Source organism: Perca flavescens, chromosome 7, assembly GCF_004354835.1.
Source record: "Perca flavescens isolate YP-PL-M2 chromosome 7, PFLA_1.0, whole genome shotgun sequence".
NCBI lineage: Eukaryota > Metazoa > Chordata > Actinopteri > Perciformes > Percidae > Perca > Perca flavescens.
In genome coordinates, this window is record NC_041337.1 from 22,341,700 (window position 1) to 22,364,039 (window position 22,340).

Genomic DNA, 22,340 nt, shown 5'->3' on the forward strand with positions numbered 1-22,340 from the left:
ATAACAAATATTTCCTTCCTTAGTGTGAATTGTGTTTGTTCACTCAGAGCTGATATGACTCTGTTCTGCTGCAGCTGGAGTGTTAACTGAACTCAGATGGGTGTGTCATTCTGTACAAACACTGGAATAGCTGTATGTGTTCACCTATACTCGTTCTAAGTGTGCATGAGAGATATCATTGCACAGAGGCACTTGTCCATTGAAATTATATTATACTTCGGCTGTGTCACATTTACATTTGGGCAGGCAAATAAAGCAGAGAGAGGATGAGAGAAGTCCACTCAGCAGGCATCCATCGTCTTTATACAAATACAAAGGGCAATTATGTGCATGGATGAGCAGCGATTGATCTTTGAAATCAATAACAAATGTAAGTGACTTTAATAAGAAAGCTCAACTGCGTTTCTCGCTTATCAGAACTGTGCACAGGTAGCTTATACTCCCCTGTTTTGAAGAGGGGTGGGTGGGGGGGTGATGACGCCGCTCGCGCGCACACGTGCTGTGAAATGATTCCCCATGTTTTGAATACGCACATATTTTACTGAAGCCTATGGGTGCCCGCTGGTTATAGTGTATGACAGCAGTCATTCCACGAGCACCGTCTTCAGAGTCACTGCGTGTCCTTTGACCTCTGTCGCTTCTAAAATAGAGAAAGGACCTTGTGGAGACTTGAGTCAGAGTTGCAGTTGTTGACTGCGCAGTTTTGGCCGTCAGTCAAAGAGTTTGGCACGTTGGGCTTCTGAGGTGAAGTAGCTACGTAATACGTGAAACGTTTTGCTGCAGGAGTTGCGATGTTTGTCTTATCGCGGACACAAAGTTCGCATAACTTGTAACTTTTGGACAAAACGAGCTTCTCCTGAGGGAACTGAAGACGACACTTGATAGGTAGAAGACTCTTCACATTACTCCAGTTGCTCGTCTAATGGGTAAGCTGCACATCTAAATGTTCACTTTATAATGTTGTTTTGTTCAGGTTTGTGACAGGAAAAAGCCATTCAGCGTTTACATAGAGGCTATGGTGAAAAAGTAAAGTAAAAACAAGTTAAAGCCACCGCCCTCCATCTCCATCAAACCATCACCCTGAAAGTTGAAAGTCTTGTTTATCAACTTAGATCAGAGGCAGTTCTCAGGTAAATATTTCAGCTGTGAGCTGTCCGATCCCTGTGATGCAGGTTATTGTAGCCAAGGTGTACAATCTTGCATTGAATGATCAGAAATAAAAAAACAAGTTCAGATTTTTATCTTGGCTATTCATTGTCTGTGCTGGAGATATAGGGCTTCTCCCTCACTCTGGAGAGCAGGCATTCTTATCTACAAAATGAATGAAATGCTTTTTTTATTGGAACATGAGTACCTGCAGCTGTGTAAAAACATTCTCCCATTAATATTTAATATAATTGTGCAGCATGGCTTTATCAAAATCATTGACATTTTTACCCCTCAGTCAAAGATTATTGGATTTTGTGACCCATGGTTTGTAAACTTGTCTGAAAGTTAGGAGCGTCATGAAGTTTGTACCACTTTTCACTCTTGTAGCTGTGCTAATTACTATTGACCTTTCTTTGCAGAGTGTTAATTAGAGTTAGGGTTTTCATGAACAGTGGTTCTGAGTTTTGTGACCGTTACAGATTTGCATAAACATAGGTGATTTTTCTGTACAGTTGTGTTAAACTCACTTTCTCACTTGCTTTCTACCTCTTTCAAAATTCTGACTCCCTTACATGAATTTTAATGGTACATAGTGAGATCACATCCTGTCTCTGTCCCTTCTATCTGGCCACTCAGAGAGTGAAGAGTTGCCCAGAGCATTGGCCACACTCAGCCCTGTGAAGCAGCCCATTCAAGCCTCTGCAGCTTTGTCATAGCGAAATGGGTCGAATCTCTCTCTCTTTGTGTGACCCAACTTGACCGAAATGTGGTAATTGAGGAATCCTGGGATTTTCACTCCCTGTGGCGATGTTCGGGCCAAGTTTTCAATACATTCATTTACAGTACAACAAGTTGTTATATGAGAAACAGGTCAGCTGTTAATTTCAACTTTGAAAAACATCCAGATATGTGTTTATTCAGGCGTTGTGTGATCTCGCTCAGATTCTCTCCCCTTCACATGTACAGGGTCATGTACAGGGTGTCTTAACTGACCCTGGCTCAGTTTTGTACCGTTGGTCATGTAGTGCCACAAACAGGACAACATTTCCACAAGTCTTAACGCTTCATAAGAGGATACCTTTAAAAATGATAACAGTAATTCCATTAGCCTCAGCTACGGTAAACTTTAGCATGTTAACTAGGCTTGTACCGATTGGCGATCAGAGCGTATAACGACAATTAGAGGAATGATCGGTGATAGTTTTTTCCTATGCGTATATATTTTTTTAAAGATAATTTTTTTGGGGCATTTCTGCTTTTTAATGGATAGGACCAGGGGCGATTCTAGGATCTGACCTTTAGGGGGCCTCAGCCCTTAATGAGAATGTGACATGGATATATTGCAATGAGAATGTGACACAAATATAGTGCATGCAACAGTGTTTGCAACATGAAATGACCAACTTCTTCTGGGGACTAGCAACGTTAAACTTCAGAACCACACTCTTGCTCTCCCTCAGACAGATTAGATAGAGCGAGACTCAGCCAAAGGCGGGAGTCTGGCACAACCTCCTCCGATTGGCCAAAACTATGTTTCTGTTGACCCTTTCCTTGACTGGGTTACAGGTGCATAGCATTGGCGACAGACACGCAGGATATTAAACCTGTTCCAAGCCCTTTTAACTAACAGACAAGTTGGCAACAAGTTTGTTAAAAAAAAAAATTGTTTTATTATTAGGGGGCTTGAGCCCCCCTAAAAAGGGTCTAAAATCGGCCATTGATAGGACAGCTAGATATGAAAGAGGAGAGAGGGGGAAGACGTGCGCCTGCTCTACCAACAATCTACACCCTACTGTTTATTTTCTGGTGGAGCGGTAAGTCCGCCCGCTGAGCCACGTTAATCAGCACGAATGACGAGTGAATTTTAAATCCTTAACGTTAATTACAAAGCAGTTTTCCGTGTCTTTTCCATGAGTCTGACACCTGCTGGGCTGCGCTTCAACCAGCCTCACAACCTTTCCGGCTGCCGCCAGGGTAATGGGAGCTACATTAGGTCAGCCTGTACCGATTAACGTTACTGGGGACTAACGGCAGGTAATGTTACCGGTTGAGTTTCCCTGGTGCGGAGCTTCGCCTCCAACACGACAAATAAACTATAAGTATTACATGTACAATTATCATATTAGGAGGCAGATGAATAGCTATACATTTAACACCGAGAGCCGTAGAGTGAGAGAGAGAAGCCACCGCTAACTGCCAAACTACATTAGCTAACAGAGCTAATAAACAACTATAGGATCAGTCATTCCAGAAAAATATTCTGGAATGAGTTTTTTTGTGATTGTTGCGGTTAAAAATCCTTGATTATGCGGCATGTTTTCTTAAAAAATGCGATGGAATATGCGGGATATTTATGCAGTTTTATTCGATGAAATTGCGAACTTGCAAAAATTGCGGGAACTTGCAAAAACTGCGGTTTGATGAAAAAGAGAAAAAAAAGTGATTCCCCCCAACACCCTGCTTTTCGATGATGTTCACGTCGCGTAATTACGTCACTTCATAACATTCCCATGGTAAATGGCTGCTCCTGTGTGAAGTAAACGCAACATTTTTCAACTTTCTGCTAAGATATATATGTGACTTTTTTTGCAACAAAAATGCGGGGATTATGAAATCTGTTGCTCTTCTTGGATCCAATAGTCCACTTCAGATTCAAATATTTTTCTCTCTCTCTAAAAACAGTGTATATCACGCAAGTTGTGTTGATTTAAAGGGTTCTCTACAAATATGAATTGATCCTTCTAAATCCATGGCTCACCGGCATTTTTTGGTTTATTAGAGGCAGAGAAAGGATGATACATTTTAAATGTCAGATGGTGAGTGGTTTGTCTGAGTGCCCTTCTCACGAAGCAAGCAATTGAATGCAAACTGACGGGAGATTCATGCTGGAAATGTCATAATGCTTTGACAACGTGAAATGGAAATCAAAACTTTCCGAGACAAATAGGTCCCAAGTGGCAACAATGGGAGAACATAAATGTAAGTGTCCCAGTAAAACCAGTAGTACATTTTAGAGATTTGACAGACAGTCACTCTGGAATAAGTATGTCCAGAATGTGTTGCCACATGCCAGGCATGTTGTCTCCACCTCTCTAACTTGCCTTCCAGCAAAAAAAGAAGAGATAATAGCTTCTCAGCAACCTCTGTGATTGTATAATTGTAGCCTGTCAGAGGGGTTCTACTTTATTCACTCAGTACTACAGTTCTAGTTAAAACCCTGGCTTTACACGAGGGGTAAACTGACAACAACACTTCAAAAACTTGGAATTTGTTGGAAAAAATATGATATTATTATTATTATTGTATGATTATTAAATATTGTATGTAGCATATTGATGCAGTATTCTGTTACTGTATAATTAATTGAATGGGTTTGAAATGCTACCAAATGTGTCGTGACAGAACAGCATATATTTAGCTGCTGTCAGCATCTGAGCAGCTCATTGTTATCCATTAGGAGCAGATAGTGCGGTGTAAGAGCCTTACCAGGCAGGGGGTGAGTTTTTCAGCCACTGAATCAGTGACGCACTGGGAAGAGTAAAACTCCATGCCAGTCACTTATAGTCAACAACAATGTGCTATCAACATGCAGCCGCTGCTTTAAACGTTAATCTTTTTTAAAAACTTTATTCTTTAAAGTATAAAGAATATAACATAACCTAATCATCTAATTTAGTGGTAGAACAAACTGTCCATATTGCAAATAACTTCCAGAAGGATTTTAGATGGTTAAATGTGGGCATTTGTTATGGAACTCTTAGAGCCACTAGGAATCAATCTCTGTGTTGGAACTGTATTGACGAGGCAGACACAGTTGGGGATTCCCTTAATTAGAAAGTATAGGAAGACAATCAATTTGTATAAAGCAATTAAAGGCAGCTTATCTCTGCAAAATATAAAAGTTGTTTAACAGCCATACTATGGTAAACTATCCACTATCACCATATATTCTGAATGAGACGCAATTTTGCTTTCAAATAATTTATATATTTATCAATTCAACAACATTTTCCGTGGGAAACAAAATGCAAAGAGTGCTTTAAAGGAGTTGGTAAAGGCAAAATATCTCTTATTCCCAAAGCAAAGAATGCATTTGAAAAAAAAAAGTGATTGTGTTTGCTTTTCTAGAAAAGCACAATAATCCCATATTTTACATATCAATAGCCTCAGAGAAAGCATTCATGTGGATTAACTGTTTAAGTACTGTTTAAGAAGATAATCTGAGAATGCAGCATACATGAATTAATTTAGCAGCCTGTGTAGTTGAGAATTTAAGATAACAGCTGTCAGAAATAAAGTGCCATAATTGATTTTTGCATGTTTAAATGATGTTGAAACTAAAACGGCGTCTTTTTATATTAGGTCCTGTCTTCAGTACCACAGTGCCATCCATTATCAACCAGCCCCTCAATACAAAACTAATGGATATAAAGGATCTAAAGGGGAATTTTTACATTTGATAAAGAATGGCAGATGGTTCTGCTGTTTTGTTCCCATGGTCATTCCTGTTGTGAGTATTAGTTTGTGTAGTAATTCCCTGCTTCTGTGCCATAGAAGGACACACAGGAATCTCTTCCCACTACTCAGTCCATAATTTAATGATGCTTGGTTGGCTTTCATCAGAAGATGACCATGAAAGAGAAACTACACGGGTTGAACACTGATGTATGTATTTGGTGAGGGATTTTATTGCTCTCCTCGAGGACGGCCAGTCCACATTTGGAATGCTTGTGAAATATTTACAGGAGTCACTGACACTGGAACTCGCCGCCATCAACACTGCGGTTTAAAATAGAGTGGTCAATGTCAGAAACTGATTGTGTCTTCAGCCTGTCTATCCTGTCTGCCTTTTCACATTTGTTGACAGATTTGTTTGCATCAAACTTTCACCCGTCAAGGGATTACACTTGTATCCTGTGGAAATGTCTTTCAAATTCCCAGTAAATCTTTCCAGCATAGATACCAGCAGTGTTGTTACCATGGTGTCTGTCTTTCTGCCTCCCAGTTCTGGCAGTTCCTAACAACCAAGAGCAAAGGTCATGACCGCTCCAGCCGACAACTGTTTTGTGAAATCAACGCCCCACACAGGGGGCACAAATAACTTTGCACTCCATCTGAATTGGAGCAACTGAAGTTTCTCCAGTGAGCACAAGAGGAGCGGGATGATCTGGCTTTGAGGGCGGTCACGTATGCTGTCCTCAGCCACCCTCTACCCCCCGTGCTGCACTTTCAGGAGCTTTTGTACAAGTTAAATTGACAATAGGCTGCATTCCTCCTAGCAAGTGAGGAACATGGTTTGCTGGCACTTGAAATGCTCACGGCATTCATATGGACTCTTTCTTTTGAACAGTGCCCTCACTGTTAAGACTCCTCTTTTGAGACAAACGCTCACTTTGACATAAAAAATACAGAAATAAGTTGTGACATATACAGCGCATCGTCTTGTTGACAGTGACAGTGCGTCCCAGTTGCCAGACGAATGATGAAGTAAACATCCTCTCTGTGTGTGGTAACCGCCTGCTGATTTCTGAGTAAATCATAGCAAAATTTGTTTTGATTTGGTCCTGGAACCTGTAGAGAAGGAGCAACTTTAGCTTGTTCAAAATCAAGATGTGTCTCACGATCAACACTTAATTTGATTGTACAGCAGGCACATATGTATGGAAAAATAATAATATGCCTTCTGTGTTTGAGTAAAGAATTTGTCTATGACGCACGTTTTCCAGGTTCGTACATGTTCCCCTGCTTTAAGACTGGGATGATCTACGTGAGTTTCATCACAAGTTTCCTCAGCAAAATGCACTTAAAGTATCAAAAGTACTCATCCAAGTGTGTTATATTATCATAGTTTAGGATAACTTTATTGTACATACATTATTTGATAAATGCCTGTTCGTTTTCTGATATCTTGTTTTGTCCAACCAACAGTCAAACAAACCAAAAGGTATTCAGTTTATTATGACAAAGAGGATAAAACTTTCTCATTTTAGAGGCTGTAAGAAGCACCTTTGACCTTTTTGACTGAAACAATTATTCCATTATCAAACTAAAGCGCAGAAAGGGTAGTCAATGCATTTAATTAACACATATGTTGAAACATATCTTAAAAGCTTCTTTTATAACCATTAGAAGCAGCAGCCTTTTTCATTTTCACCCCAATGGTGAGCATGTTGCGCAAGTGTTGTACAAGCTTGTTTGAATTCTAAGTGTTTGATGGTGATATATGTTATTTAATCTTTATCACATTCTCCCCAGGCCTCTGCAGTGCACTGCAGCCCAATGATTTTGCTCATCCACTGCTGGTATTCCTAACAACCGTCTCTGAACTGAATGTCTGTCTTTTCCTGCTGCAGGAATTTCATTCATATGCAAATTAGTCGAATTCCCATGGATTTCTCTCTCCTGTGCCGTAGATATCGCCCCCAAAACTCTCTGCCTCCCCCCTCTCGCTTTCTGTCTGTTATTGTCTCTCCTGCTCCCGAACTTTGATGCACGCGGGGTCACAACGGTAATCTTACACAAGACTCTTGTATACAGTTCTACCTTTACAGCAGGTGTTGATATGAATCAACATCAGCATGCATCTCCCTGCTTGTCTGAAATGCTTTTTCTAATGAATAGATAAACATGAGGCAGCTTGAAAATTCTCTCAGATGTTTTTAGGTGACTTGAATATCGGACTTTCTTGTGGAAGGAATCTGCACATCAAAGTGCAAAATAGTTATATAGTAATAGTATTTTTGTTACCTTAAAAGTGAAGGACTGGTAACTATAATTATACCCTGGCCCCAGAAAATACTGACAGAAATACTTAATGGTTGGCTCATAGGGGTCTGTTTAAATTGTATATGAGTACATTGTGAACATAATTCTGGTATTCAATTTATTATAAAACTGTGCTGGACCACATTTGGCTGTTAATGTGGTTGAAATCATCACTGAAACTCATGGCAATGGATTTTCTGATTGACAGATAGTCCATATAAAAAAAGGAACATATGGTCAAATCTCTGAATAGGGTACAGCCCTACTAGCTTGGTATCCAAATGCACACACACATGACACACAGTCTGTATATGAGCATTCATTTGGAACTATTTAACAGCTGCGTGTTGGATGTTCAGTACACACAGAACACACTCAGTAGTAGAAAGGTGTCCTCTGAATGTGAAAATTAGGTATTTGATTATTGTTAGTCAGCAGAGTTGCCAGGGAGGGATGTTGCAATCTCTGACTTACAGTAAACATGCTTCAGTTGATACTTGGCTCTAGTTGTAAGACAAGCTTCAATGAGTTTTTAATCATTTAATCACAACCTGCCAAGTTCAGCGTCTGTTTCAAAACATTTATTAACCTGATTGATATTGTCACATGTTCTGTGGCTCACCTGTTCACACGCTGAAAGATGTCAAGCAGTGTATCATCTGCATGTCATTCAGAACATTTTTTTCTTTGCTCTGGCACTTCCCTCCGTACACCAACTCCCAAACCTCTGACACAAAACAGTGAAACCCCTAAAACACTCTTTAATGGACCCTTTCAATTGGGCGCACAAACCAGAACAAACAATTTCATTCATGGTGTTCCAGAAATGCTAATGAGGCAAGGCCCTGACACTTTCACAGAGATACCCCTGTCATGGGTCTGTGTTAGGCAGCAGTGAGCCTATCACTCACACAGGATGCAAGGTACAATTCCTATGTTTCCTGTCCCAAGAGTAATTTAGACCTACCAAGTTGATGAGTCTCCTCAAGCGCTATTGGCTCTGAGCCAGAGCATTGATGTAACAGATTAAGGACAAACTGGGTTAAAACAAGATGAAATGGAAACTTGGAATCCGTTTCCAAAAAAACGGAACATGAAATGCCTTAGCTGCCTTTAGTGCTGTAATAATAGCTCGTTTTATCCACCATCAGTTACTCTTATATTATAATGACCATGATTGTGTTTTCAGTTGACTTTTCTCACGTATTGAGATAATATAACTCACAAATTAAGTGGTCTATTTTCTTCATTACATTTCAATTTCAAGAAAAGCTTGTACGTACTGTTATACTACTTGTGAGCCCATGTCAGAGCTTGCTTTACATGTAATGATGTTTAAGAAACCACTTTAATGGTGCACTTGGGCATGGTGACTCAGAGCTTAGTCTTTTGGGACATGTTGCAGCAGATGCTTCATAACTCATAACGCATCATGAGTAAGCGCATAAGTAATTTATTTCTAAGACTTTCTCACAAGGGTGATCATTTTGTAAATGCAGTAGATACCATGCCAGATAAATTGCTGTTTTTTTTCTCTCCCACAAGCATAGTTAATGTAGAGAATTTCAGCAATTAACTGCCAACACAGAAATATTTGACTTTTATTTAGTATTTGTAGAATGCTATTATGCATTTGAATGTGTATCAGTATTGTCCCTTATGCCAGGTATCCTATTTTTTTTTTAATTTGCGCAGATTATGCATGATCCCTCCTAATGTCGCACACACTTATGGGATTGGAGTCTTGGCTCAGTCTCCCTTCATCCAGACAAACAAATATTAAGGTAGAAGTATTACTGGTCAATCGTTTTTGTCTTGTTTGAAAAGAAACTAAGCTGCAGGTGCAAGCTGTTTGAAGAAAGATCAAAATGTCTTTTTTTTTTAAAGTGACAGAAAAATTGCTCTTTTATTTTTTCCTTTTCTTTTAGTCTACCTAAAGCTTTAGTAATGACATCCACAAACTGTGTTGTTTGTGTTTTAAAAGGAGAGGTGGGAGAGTGAGAGTGTTAACAATGATGTGTGTGTGCTACAAGACCAGGCAGGTTTCGTCCTGAAGTGAGGCTTCATGACTTTCTGTTTCCAAGCCCTTTTGGAGATGAATGCTAAGCCTTGGGATCCAACAACAGCTGTAATTTCTAAACATCATAAAATGGCATTTATCACAACTTGTCACTAAGTACATGGAAGTCTCTCAAGCTTCATGGGTGGCTGTTATTTTCAGTTCTTACTTTTTCTCCCGCCAATGAGAAGAAAGGTGAGATTGAAAGAGTTGAAAAGTATGTCCTCACAGGTGTACCTCTGTTACCTATGGACATAAGACTTTGTATTGGGTGGATATGTGCTGTTGATTGTTGTATATCTTATAGCTAAACCTATAGTTGGCGTAGCAGTTAGCAGTTAGCGTATTGGAGTATGGACATAAGACTTTGTATTGGGTGGATATGTGCTGTTGATTGTTGTATGTCTTCTAGCTAAACCAATAGTTGGCTTAGCAGTTAGCGTATTGGAGTAATAAATGCATAGGCTTGCCTTTATATACTCACACAAGCAGAACTACATAAGAAAAGTAGACCCGTCACAACTCACTTGATCCATTAAGCAAAACAAAAAAAGAATAAAGAATGGAAAAAAAAAAAAAAAAGTTTAAACTCTTCTTGGAGGAATGCATTGTGTTTAAAAACTGAATTCTCACAGCTAGTGTCTCGTGTCATTGGGGCTTATCCTGTACATAAATAGACACAGACACACACACACACACACACAATGCCAGCTAGTCTCCCCACCACCAACATTCAAAACACAGGAGTGGAACCTATTATGACACCCAAAACTGATAAAAAATTTAAATTATCACTATAAAATGAAATATTGAAATATGAGTTATTATTTCATTACAATGTTCATTAATAACTAATATTTGTAAACACAGCACTGTAATTCCATTAAATGTTTATGTTGAAGTCAAACTTTTGCAAACTTTGGTCAAAAATACTGAAGGGTTGGACCTTCACAAACACGGGTTTTGAAGAAAAATATCTTCTATTTTTTTGGACTTCTTAAAAAAAGACTTTACCAACCCAACTAAATACCACTTTAGGCATTCAAGATTATCCCATAAACTAATTACCAGCTTAATTCAAGCCATAGAGCACAGCACTGCTCCCTTATCTGCTTCTCTGCAACAGTGATAAACATTGTGTTGTGTCAGGGTGAAGCAAGGTGTGAAGAGGACTTCTTGTGGCCTCGTGTTTTTGAAGGGAGGAAACTGAGTGTGACTGTTTGTCTCCACACTGTCTCTCACTGTGCTGCTAGCTGTGGCAAACTAATTAAGTGCCTGAATGCCACTCTTTGTCACTCTTCACTTCTGCAAGGGACGTGTTTCTATAGTGATTCATTATGTTTTCTAGCTAGTGTCACTCAACAGATTTTTTATTTTTTTTTATGGAAATTTCTTTTTTTGCAATAATTCATTAAGATATCCCTATGATTTCTGTGTGTGGGGAAAAAAAGCTAGGAGAGGAGAGAGAATCTTTGCTTGTATAGGAAATGCGTAATCTTAATGTATGATCTGTGTTTTGGTATTAGGGAGGTAAGGTTGCCAACTGTTTGCGTGCCAGGCTGGTTCCTGTTTATAGAGGTGGCGCTTCACATGTTACTCCTCAACTGTGTGCCAGCACAGGAACCACTTAAAGCTTAGTGGCACTTACTGTAAATGACAACTATCCACACTGCAAAAAATAAATGATGTTATTGATAGTGTTTTTGTTGTTGAGGGTTTTAAGGTTTTGAAATATGAGCTGCTACACACTTTTACCGTAAACCTTTTTTGCTTAGTGTAGACGTTTACATAACACTGGAAGCACAGGTTAGATGTGAATGTGTTTGTGTCTCAGAGAGCTGGTTGTGTGATTTCCAGACTTACATGATTACTAGCTTGTTTAAGTGCTCGGGGGACCAGAACAGAGACGAGGCACACTGCACCATTAAGTAATGACGAAGACGCGTTGGAGTCGAGGTAAGGGAAGTTTTATGACCTTGACTGGCTTAAAACCTTGATGTGTCTAGAGGAAAACACGGCCATAGGCTGTTAAATTGTGTACTTTGCTTAAAAAAAAAAAACCCAAAGTAAGCAGGGGGAGGTTTTATTTTGTTGGCAAAAGCACTTTAGTATTTGTTCATGAATAGAGTTTGTCTAAAGGCTGTCAGTCCCACCAGATTTGTGCAGACGTCTGAAGCCTCCTCCTTCATTGCTGTCATTCTCTGTGTTGACAGCAAAGCTTGTCATGATGCCTATCTTTTGTGTCTGCAGTTGTATGTCCGTTTGGGTGAACTGTTAGCTGAAATATTTTCTATTGTGATTTCAGACAATGTTTGAGAATGTAATAGAACTATAAATGGTTCACATCCTTAGCAGCTGTTGTAATAGATTTACTGTACATACTTAGGTGTGTCCCGGTGACCTTCCCTTCTTTCTTTGATTATACTCATTACACACACGCACATATATGTTTACAGATATTTTAACCCAGTCATACAGACAGAAGCAAAAGACTTGTAATTAGCAGAAAGCACAAAAGGCAAGGACCGTTGTGGAGGAAATGCATCATAACAAAGACACGGGGCAGGGCAACCTTTCAGTCATTACAGGGGATTGAGAGGTCAGTGGAGAAGTGAAGTTTGAATTCACAAATGGCATTGTCTGAAGGATTGGGCATCGAGAATCGATTCCTACTTGGAATCGTTTCAAAAATTACGATTCCAGTAGAATCGTTTCTTTATTGGAATTGTTTGGAATCGTTTAGAGGATTTGGTTTCAAATCCAATCATCGCTTCCCAATTTAATATGCGCAAGTTTGGGTTTCCGAAGCGGCCAGTCACTTGCTGCGTTGCAGCCATGGAGCACAGTAAGCAGCGCTCTAGTCTGGCTTTATTTTACATTGAAAAAGCCCTGTTAAACTGCAAACCACCCTTCAAAGAATCGGAATCGAGAATTGATAACAACCGGAATCGAAAGGAAGAATCGGAATAAGAATTGTTCAAATCCAAACGATGCCCAACCCTAGTTGTCTCTTGTTTGTTTTAACCATTTCGTTAATTTAACAAGCACAATGAAACGGGTCATGAGTAGAGACCCTGAAAACACTTGGCAAAGCCCTACTTATTCCCTTTTGTTAATTCCTTGTGTGAGTGTCTTGTTGTCATCCGTCAGCTGCGAGTCATAATTAGAACGATTATACTTTTAATCTGAAATATATTAATATTAGTATTTTATATGCATATTTTTAATACACGTTTTTTTTTGCACAATTACATTGCAAATATGTAGTCCTTTCCAATATCGTATGATCGTGTCAGTGTGTTGATTTCTAAGTTTAAACATTATTCTGTTTTGTACAAAAATTGTTAAATGGTTTCCATTACAAAAAGAGAAAACCTAAAACATATGAAACAATTGAAAATTGAGTTATTTGACAGAAACGGAGAAAGTCACTGTCACAGTCACTGGTTTAAAATAAAATGTATCGCTTCATAGTTAATTTACAAAAATAAATACAACAAAAAAGCAAGATTGTATTTTACAAGACACTTGTAATTTCTTTTTGAGGCAGAGTAAATGCAGTTAAGGTTGTTTTTTTTTCCTACAGAACTGCTCACCAAAGCTTTCTTTAAAATGTTAGTCTGCCATTCTTGACTTTTAAAATTCATCACAGGGTTAGACTAGCATGGAGCTTGCACTACCAAATTTCAGCCTTTAATCAGGCAAGCAAACACCTCACCTTTTGGTGAAATTCGTTACTGAAGAAGTTATCATTGATAATAATTAACGTGATCATTTACTAACGTTAGCTAAATTAACATAAGTTAAGTCTCCCCTCCAGCTTGTCATGACAAACGATTTATAACGTTTGTAATGTTATATGTAGTTAAATTACGTAATAAACTATACCAATTTTCCACCGGTGTTTGTTTCTTTGCAGTGTGAGATGAACGGAGTTTGGCTTCCCCTCATTGCAGTAAACATTAACTAACTTACATGACAAACTACATAATAATAACTACATAAAATCAAAAATATGAGTACTGACAGTGTGCTCCAATTGCACCTTTTTCCATTAATTTAGCTAACTGTATTTACCTTAAATTACACTGGGTCGAGCCCAGAGGGCATTTGAGCTGTTCTTCTCAAAGCCCAGTAACATTAAATGTCCAAAATTAGGGTGCAACGTTTGTCAAAAGGGAGTTAGGGAGAGTTAGAAAATAATATATCTTATTGTCCACCATAAGTTGTCTGTTTAACTTCAGACAGTGAACTGGATTACCTTTACTCTTTTGCCCAAGTAAAGTACATTTGTAATTTATTTTCACCATATGACCTGTCAGGGATCATCTAGTAGAAACTATTTTAATTCAATAGCTGTTAATTTATTTGATCTGCTGCACTTTGGTAGCCTGACAAGCCAGACCCACATCAAGATGTTGGGTCTGGGAACTCACCATTGACGGAGCTCAATCCGAGGGGCGGGATAAACGGTTGTCTTTCAAATTCCCTCTGCACGCAATAGGATAGCGCTACAACCAGGCAGAGCAACGAAGAAGGTAGCGAAGCTAGTTGATAGATTAAACTTTTGCCTTATGTGGTCGGCAAAACAGAATCAGAAGACCGCTGTTCCTAGCAGCAGCAGCCATAAGCCCGCCCACCGACTCTATACATGATGTGATTGGCCTGACTAGAGTTTGTTTTTTCCAGCTTGCAAGCCAACGGAGAGTGCCTAGACCCCCCCTGGCTGCAATTAAATTTGCTGCCGCTAGGGTGCTTCTAGATTTCTAGGCTAGCACTTTGGATCAATAGACTGAGATTAAAAATTATGTCTAATGGATGTCTGTTAGGTTTAAGTGATGCTTTTGACTTAAGCTGCAGATCCTCTTGCCTTCGCTGTCTCACAGAACGGTCTAATAACGTGAGAATGAAATGCTTTCCTTCAGATTTCATCCTGACACGTACTTTTCGAGTGCTTAAGGTCCTTGTTTCACAAAATTAATATTAAATGTACAGATTGGATGCTCTATATGTAATAAGTATTTATAAAATTAAATGTCCAAATTTAGCGTGCAAAGCTTGTCCTTTTGACGTAGGGAGCATTAGAACAGAATACATTAGTCATTTTTTATTTTTCAAGTTGATCCCTACCCTGTCCTCTAGCCTACCCGTAATAAATAGAAAATAAAGTAGTTCAACACAGGTAATCTGGTTTGTTTAATTTCTTTTTTATGACTCAAATGTATGCTACACAAAAATGTGTTTATGGTTAAATCGCTTACAAGAACACAACATTGTTTACAAGAGCACAGATTCTACATAAATCTATCCTCTTAATTTTGCTCTTAAAGTGCACCAGATTGATGCATGTAACTTTAAAATGTACAAAATGTTCTTCCTGCAGGGCAGTGTTGGCATTGCTTACCCTATTGGTGTGATAGTTATGTCTCCATTAGGCTTAAGAAATGATGTTGTAGATACAATCTACTTTATTCCTAAATAAAATGCAAACCTGGAGACTCTGAACGGTGTCTGTTGAGCCACCTGTATGCATCACAAATCCTGGCTTTACTTCTTGGAATATAAATGTACCGATTGAGAGAATTTCAGACAGATAACATCTGGAGACCTATGCATAAAAGGGATATTTAAGTTGTTTGAATAGTTTCAGGAGAAATACAGATTAAACTGAGTCATTTCTTTACATATCTCCAGATAAGAAACTCTGCTTGCACGTTAAACATCTTTACAAGAAAGAAAATGGAAAGGAAAAGCCAAATCATAGAGATCCTATAAGCATGCTATCAACAACATCATGTTTATTTCAGGCATATTCTCCCATGCCTCCATCAATCAATACCCTGGAGCACTGTATAGAAATGAAAGTACACAAAAGCTCTGGTCCTCTGAGAGAAAATGACTCCCTTCTCAATGATTAAAATCATTGAGATGGAGCTGGGTGTAAATGGGCATGCATAGTTTGTCGAAGGCAGGATGGAGGGATCCAGTTAAAGACAGACAGATAGAGAGAGGGAGTAAGAAAGAAAGAGAGGGAGAGACATCCCGGTACTTCCTCTCCGCCCATTCTTTAATGCTCACTGAGTAGCCCCGCAGTGCAGGCTTTGTCCCAGTCATTGTCACAGGCTTAGAGAGCCTCTTTGCCAAGTGAGAGGCTTTGGCGACATATGTCACTTCAGTGAGTCTCCTGTCGCTCCTTTTAGCCGCTTGAGTGGAGGGGCGGGCAGGGAGGCGTGCCTGTGCACCAGGAGAGGAACAACGTGAGGTTGAGGAGGAAGGACATGTCAGATGTTAGTTCAGAGAGAGTTGTTGGAATGATCCCTTGATGGTTCTGTCTCGTACTATTTTTTTATGGACTTGTAGTGCAGCTGCATTGGGCCTCTGCTAGAGCTGGACTTAATATGTAGAATGACTCAAAAAGGAGTAAGTATTGGTTACTTCATGAAAAGTGTATTGTCATTAGTCTCTTTCTGTACTTACTGTATGTAATTGAGTAGAGTAATGTGTGCCGAACATTTCTGCATTACTTTGCAGCTACACATTCAAAGTCTGTAGGGGCGCTGGCTTGCGTGAGGGAGGTTGAACAAAGTTTGAGTTTAAAGAGAGGGCGGGGGTAATTGTATACTGTATACAATTACACACTGTGTGTGTTGGCAGGGATTAGTCATGTAGTAGTCACACTCTTAGTGCCCTGGCCAACTATTGGTTTAGGATACACAATCCCTGCAGATTTGTGGCTATGATCTGCCATGCGTTCAGGTAACAGATCCCTGGACTCCCAAAACAAATGCTTTGTTATCTGTTTACATAGGGACTCCACCCCATTTTACGCTCTAAAGAGTTCGCCTTTTAAACAGACTCTTTGACTCTGTCAGCTTTGTCTGAGTTATTAAAGTGGCAGGTTTGCAGATCTCCACGTGCATATAACATTTTGTAATCTGCCTAACCCACAAAGGTTCCTTGGGTGTGCATCAGGCAGGAGATTTGCTGCGCATGAATGAAAGTTGCCTGTTTGGTTGTTGCCGTGTTGCCAGGATCAACCCAATAAAAGGTCCACTTCTCATGTCACTGGTGGACTGTAGGCCTCCTACCTAACAAGGTCTCTGCCTGCTCTGATGTGGGTTTCTGTCTGTGATAAATAAATCACAACACTGTCACTAAAGTTTTGACTTATGTAGGTGATCTCTAAAGCAAAGCTGTAACTGTGTGTGCGGGCGTGCACATGTGGGCATGTGCGGGCGTGCACATGTGGGCATGTGCGTGTGTCTCTGTGTGTGAAAGACAGTATACAATAGCACCAGACTGAGAATGAGAGAGACGTCCAACTTTATGACAAGTGGAAAATGCATGTTTACTCCACTGGAACAAACATCTAATCAGCTTTGTTTACCATTCAATCCAGTGGAAGATAATCACAAAAAGTCCTTTATTGCAAATAATACTCTGCCACAATCTCTCAATTTGTTTAATTGATTCTAAATTTAAGCAGCTTAATCATGCATCTAGTCTACAACAATTACCACATTAACCTTTCCCACTAAGAAGGGACAACACATGCAGCTTTGCGTCCTTAGAAGAACCTTAAGTAGCACTCTGTCACTGTTAAGCAAGACTGCCGGAGCTCCCCGCCTTCATTCTCTTGATAGCAGGATTAGCTAGGGTGAACCCATTTGGCATTGCCAGTGCTGCCGCCACAGTCTCAGCACTGTGAGAACTAAGCCGTGAACTGACAGGCTTAGACCAATTTATAGTCTGCCATCTTGGATCTAGCAATCGTAGCAGACAGCAGCTTTGTGCCAGTCAGGTTTACTGTAAGCATGCCATGTGATGCCACCAGCCAGGCTCTACAGTTCAAAGGGTAATCTCCAGACAAGTGTTTTGCTGTGTTGTGCTACGACATCACAACAATGAGGGACAACTAACGCTGAATAGCCCTCAATGGGACTTGGTTATTTTGGCATACATTAGGCACCATTTTAAATGGCCCTTTTTATAGAGCTTTACGTTTCTTCTTTTTCATACATAAAAATAAATAATGCAAACTGCTGAAATTTGATTAATCTAATTAAAGTAAAAATTAAGGATTTTAAATACTTAAAGGTGCAGTAGGTAAGACTTATAAAACTAACTTTCTGTCAAATTTGCTGAAACTGACCCTATGTTAGAGTAGAACTACATGAAGCAGGTAATAAAAACAACAATCCGGCTCCTCTGGCACCACCTACAGCCTGTAGTGCGATTTGCAAAAATCCACAGCTCCCTGTTCAGATGCACCGATCAGGGCCAGAGGGGGATGTCTAACTGCGTGTCAATCACTGCTCATGCACACGCATTCATTCTCCCTTGTGGGAGGAGGGGCTTAGGAGACCATTTTGGGCTTTAGCGGAAAGGGGGGAGGGACTGAGAAGTTGTCGATGTTCACATTTTTTGGCTAAGTCCTGGATTTTCGCAATCCTACCTACGGCACCTTTAATATGTCCATTGCTCTCTACTACTCCTTTGTGACTGTTCTGCCTTTGAGTGCTAAGCTTTCATATCAGAGACCGACTAGATCATGCACGATCCAGCCACGGCACCTCCGATTAATATTTAGATAATTTCATAACACTTTAATGTAGCTGCTTACCGTTTTTTTCTGCTACAAGCTAAGAAGCTAGGCATCGCGAACGTGTCTTTGGTGTCTTTGTAGCCTTTACAGAAGGTTTTATATCCAGCCTGGAAGTTGTGCCTCTTTACGGAGTTGTTCAGCAATAAATCCACACTCTTACATCCAAGATTTATCCACTTGATGTCCGTAATTCATCTCGTTTTCGGTCATTTCTGCAGCTGGGTCTCTGTTACAGGGTGCTGCCGTGTAGTATAAATCTCCCATGATGCTTTGCAAGTGTGTTTACGTTTTTCATCAATGGACGTCCGTCACAGAAAGTGGGATGTTCTTTGACCGTCTTCGAAAATCAAGCGAGAACAAACAGTAAAGTGAGATGTTACATTTGGGCCTTTTTTTGAAGAAATGTAAATAGTTTGTCATTTATATGAGTTATAACGTTCATTATGTTTATTTTTGCACTGGATGACTCCAAATATATAGGAGAACTGTTATAGACTACACAAATTCTTGTGTACCATTTCTCTGTGTGTGATATCAATACATTTGACATTATTATTTTGATTATTGGCAAAAGCGTCTGGACTTTTTTTGAAAAAATTTATATATTTTGTCAACTTTATAAGTTATAATGTTTATTTCTTCACAGTTTGACACCCAAGACATATGGGAACTGATTTAGACAGGAGATTGGCTTACCTTTTATTGTTCTGTGTGTGAAATCAATAAATATCTGTGAGAATCATTTTCCGTTTTATTTATTTATTTGTTTTTAAGGTCATACAACCTTTTTTTACATTCAATTGACCTCACTACAGCACAAATATTCTAAAAGCCCAGTTTTTCCTGAAAAAAATGATGTACATTGATTGACTGTGGACAACAGGGTTGATGTTTTACAAGCTTTTTTAGAAAATAAAACCAGACGGAAAAGTAATTGTAAAAATGGCCTTAGGTTCCTGAGCGTTAAAAAAATGCCCTTTAGGTAATCTACATTTGCTTGCAAAACCTCATAAAGAACATTATTCTTACCCTGAGGCCCAGCACTTTTAAAAGGAAATCATCAAAACAGAACAGAATGAATCTTTAATGGATTTTAATTGGGATTATCACAGAAAACCCTGCAAAGTATATGGGTTTGACAGGTTTTCATGTTGTCAGATTTTGTTTATCTATGGGTTTTTGTTACTTTCACTTGGCAGTCAGCCACGTTATGAAGTGGCCTGTTTTCAACAATGCTACCCATTAGCTAGAATGAGCCCTTCATAACTTCCTAGTGAGTGGGTCGTCTTCCACGGAGCCTGCATGTTTTTACAGACAAACCAAACGCTGGCTCTAGAGAGGGCCTTTCATGTTTTAAAGTCTACTACATGCTTGGAAAGGGAGGGATGAGGGAAGAGGTATTCAGTTGGTTTCCATTTGCAAAAGAAGAAGAAGAAGAAGACTTTACCATTGTTGGTCAATCTGTTGTCTCCCCTCCAACCCCCAAGTTGATTTAGTCAATTAATGACTATATCCATTTAGTTTTTATTCTGACTCTTCCAGGTCTTCTGTGCCTTACAAATCCCAAGTGACGCCAGTTGATCTGCATCAACACATTCTCCTGATCTCTAGATTCTCCATCAACCAGTGGAGGGAGATGAGGGGGGTTGGGAGCCTGCAGCTTGTTCTGCTTTTGGCCTTGACCTCCACAGCCACAGACCTCAACATCCCTCTGGAAGGTAGGAGTCTCATAATACCGATTAAGGGCATGCTTACTTAATCAGTACTTATCTGATTATCTGTAAATGAAGTCCATTTACAAGGAATATTACAAGGAATTGTAAGTCGAACTGATTGCTCAATATGTCATCTTTAATTTCCCCTCTGTCTTTGTTCTACATTTTTCAAAAGTGTGTGTTCATATTTTTATGCTGTCCATCCCGCTTGAGTGCAAATGTTAACAGCTTTGTAAAATTATGACTAACAAATAAGTATTGCAGCTGAGTTTTTTTGTTTGTTTAGGGCTTTGAATGCCTTGCAATCAATCAGTCATGGTGTGCTGTTATAGTTTAGTGTCTATCTAAGGCACCTTATTTGTCCAGATTAGTTAATAGTTTTGTTGGTGTACAACTGTGCTGTGTCCCTGACTTCTCCGCTTCATACAAGGCAGTAGGAAAGAATAGGAGAGCAGAGGAAAAATACAAAAGAGTTGTAGGCTATTTTCTCTTTTGCAGTGTGATCTTGTAACAGAAACGTGATCACCAATGTTAACAATTAACACCTTTGTGATAATTTTATGTGCATGTGTCTTCATATTATAGTGGAGCAGCCTCCAACTATAATAACTCACACAGCTGGTCCCATTATTGCCCTTCCTTTTGACAAGACCATTACTATCAGGTGTGAAGCCAGGGGCAACCCTCCACCAGAGTAAGTGACATCAACATGATCTCTGTCATAATAATAAAATCACTGACTAAAGATAAACTTTGACCAAAAAAAAATCATATCTGTGTCACATAACATTCTGTATATCATTGATGGATTGATGGAAACCTATTGTTTATTTTGCTCCAACAGATACAGATGGACAAAAGATGGCAAAGAAACAGACCACACAAATGGAACTTTAGTGCTTCAAATCGAGCACCTTGAAAAGTATCGCGGTAAATACAGATGCTACACTTCTAACAAGCTGGGAACTGCCATGACTGAGGAGATTGAACTGAGAGTTCCTAGTGAGTAAACCATACATAAGAAGTTCATCTGTTATGTGAAATTGCTGACTAATACTTTTCAAAGTCACCATATAGGTCAATTTCCTTTTCATGATAAGGATTTCCTTTTGTTTATTGTCTGTTTTTTTTTTTTTTTTATTAGGTGTCCCCAAATTTCCGAAGGAGTATAATTCCCCTATTGTTGTTAAGGAGGGAGAGCCAATCACCCTGGAGTGTAACCCTCCAGAAGGCGTGGCCCCACGTAAGATCTACTGGATGACCCTTGGTAAGTCAAGAAGCAAATGTTTATGCTTGTAATTTATTTGGTGGACATGTCTGTTTGGTTCGCTGACAGAAAGACAACTTTCAGTTGTTTTTGTTACGTTGGTGGTTAAGGGGATGAAGGGGCAAAACACTCCCCAATTACTGCAGTTTTCGGCAGTAACTAGGGTTCACGTTCATGTCATTGCGCTATAGCGCCCTGCAGGGTTCTCAGGTGGGGTGGTGTGGGTAGTGTGAAGGTCTGTCTGTGTCCCACCTTACTAAATTTTCTCACAGATGAAAAAAACTAGCTGGCCACACCATGTGCTTTGGAAGAGGCACGTGGCTGCCCTCACCCTCCCATGGGCATCAGTGATCTTAGCAGTGACAATAAGAAGGACAGTCAGGGAAAGGTACACACTTGAGGCCCACAAAGTTTCTTCCCACCACTCCCAAAGAAAGTGATGTACTGTGAAAAAAGTCACCTCAGTTCTGTCTGAAGTGCTTTGTCAATAGGGGCTGAGTTTTCGGTCCAACCCCTCGAGAGCTCCTCAACCGGCAACAAACCTGACTGATGTCAGAAAGAAAACAGAGTTTTTTTATGTGCTTTTAGGTGGATGGGGCCTAGAGGCATGGAGAAGAGTGAATGAAAACACTTGTGCACTCTTGTTTAAAATTGTTTAAAATCTTTGTTTTTCACTCAAAGTTTTACTTTCACACATTTATATTTCCAAATATTATCACACCAATCAATACATTGCACATGATAGAAGATCCTTTTTTTATCAGTTTGTCTTGATCATTG

The 22,340-nt window shown here is 39.5% G+C and overlaps 1 protein-coding gene across 8 annotated transcripts in view; it reads left to right on the forward strand.

Moving 5' to 3' along the window:
- Positions 1–506: 506 nt before the first annotated feature.
- chl1a (cell adhesion molecule L1-like a) overlaps positions 507–22,340 on the forward strand; it is a 53,483-nt gene continuing 31,649 nt past the window's right edge. For 7 of the 8 annotated variants that reach the window (XM_028582338.1, XM_028582331.1, XM_028582333.1 and 4 more), the window contains exons 1-5: positions 507–926; positions 20,121–20,296; positions 20,879–20,987; positions 21,138–21,295; positions 21,438–21,560. In XM_028582338.1, the coding sequence (XP_028438139.1) occupies positions 20,215–20,296; positions 20,879–20,987; positions 21,138–21,295; positions 21,438–21,560 (472 nt within the window). In that variant the 5' untranslated portion in view covers positions 507–926; positions 20,121–20,214. Of the gene's footprint in view, positions 927–16,260; positions 16,394–20,120; positions 20,297–20,878; positions 20,988–21,137; positions 21,296–21,437; positions 21,561–22,340 lie in introns of those variants that run through there. The other variant, XM_028582332.1, reaches the window with a different exon arrangement.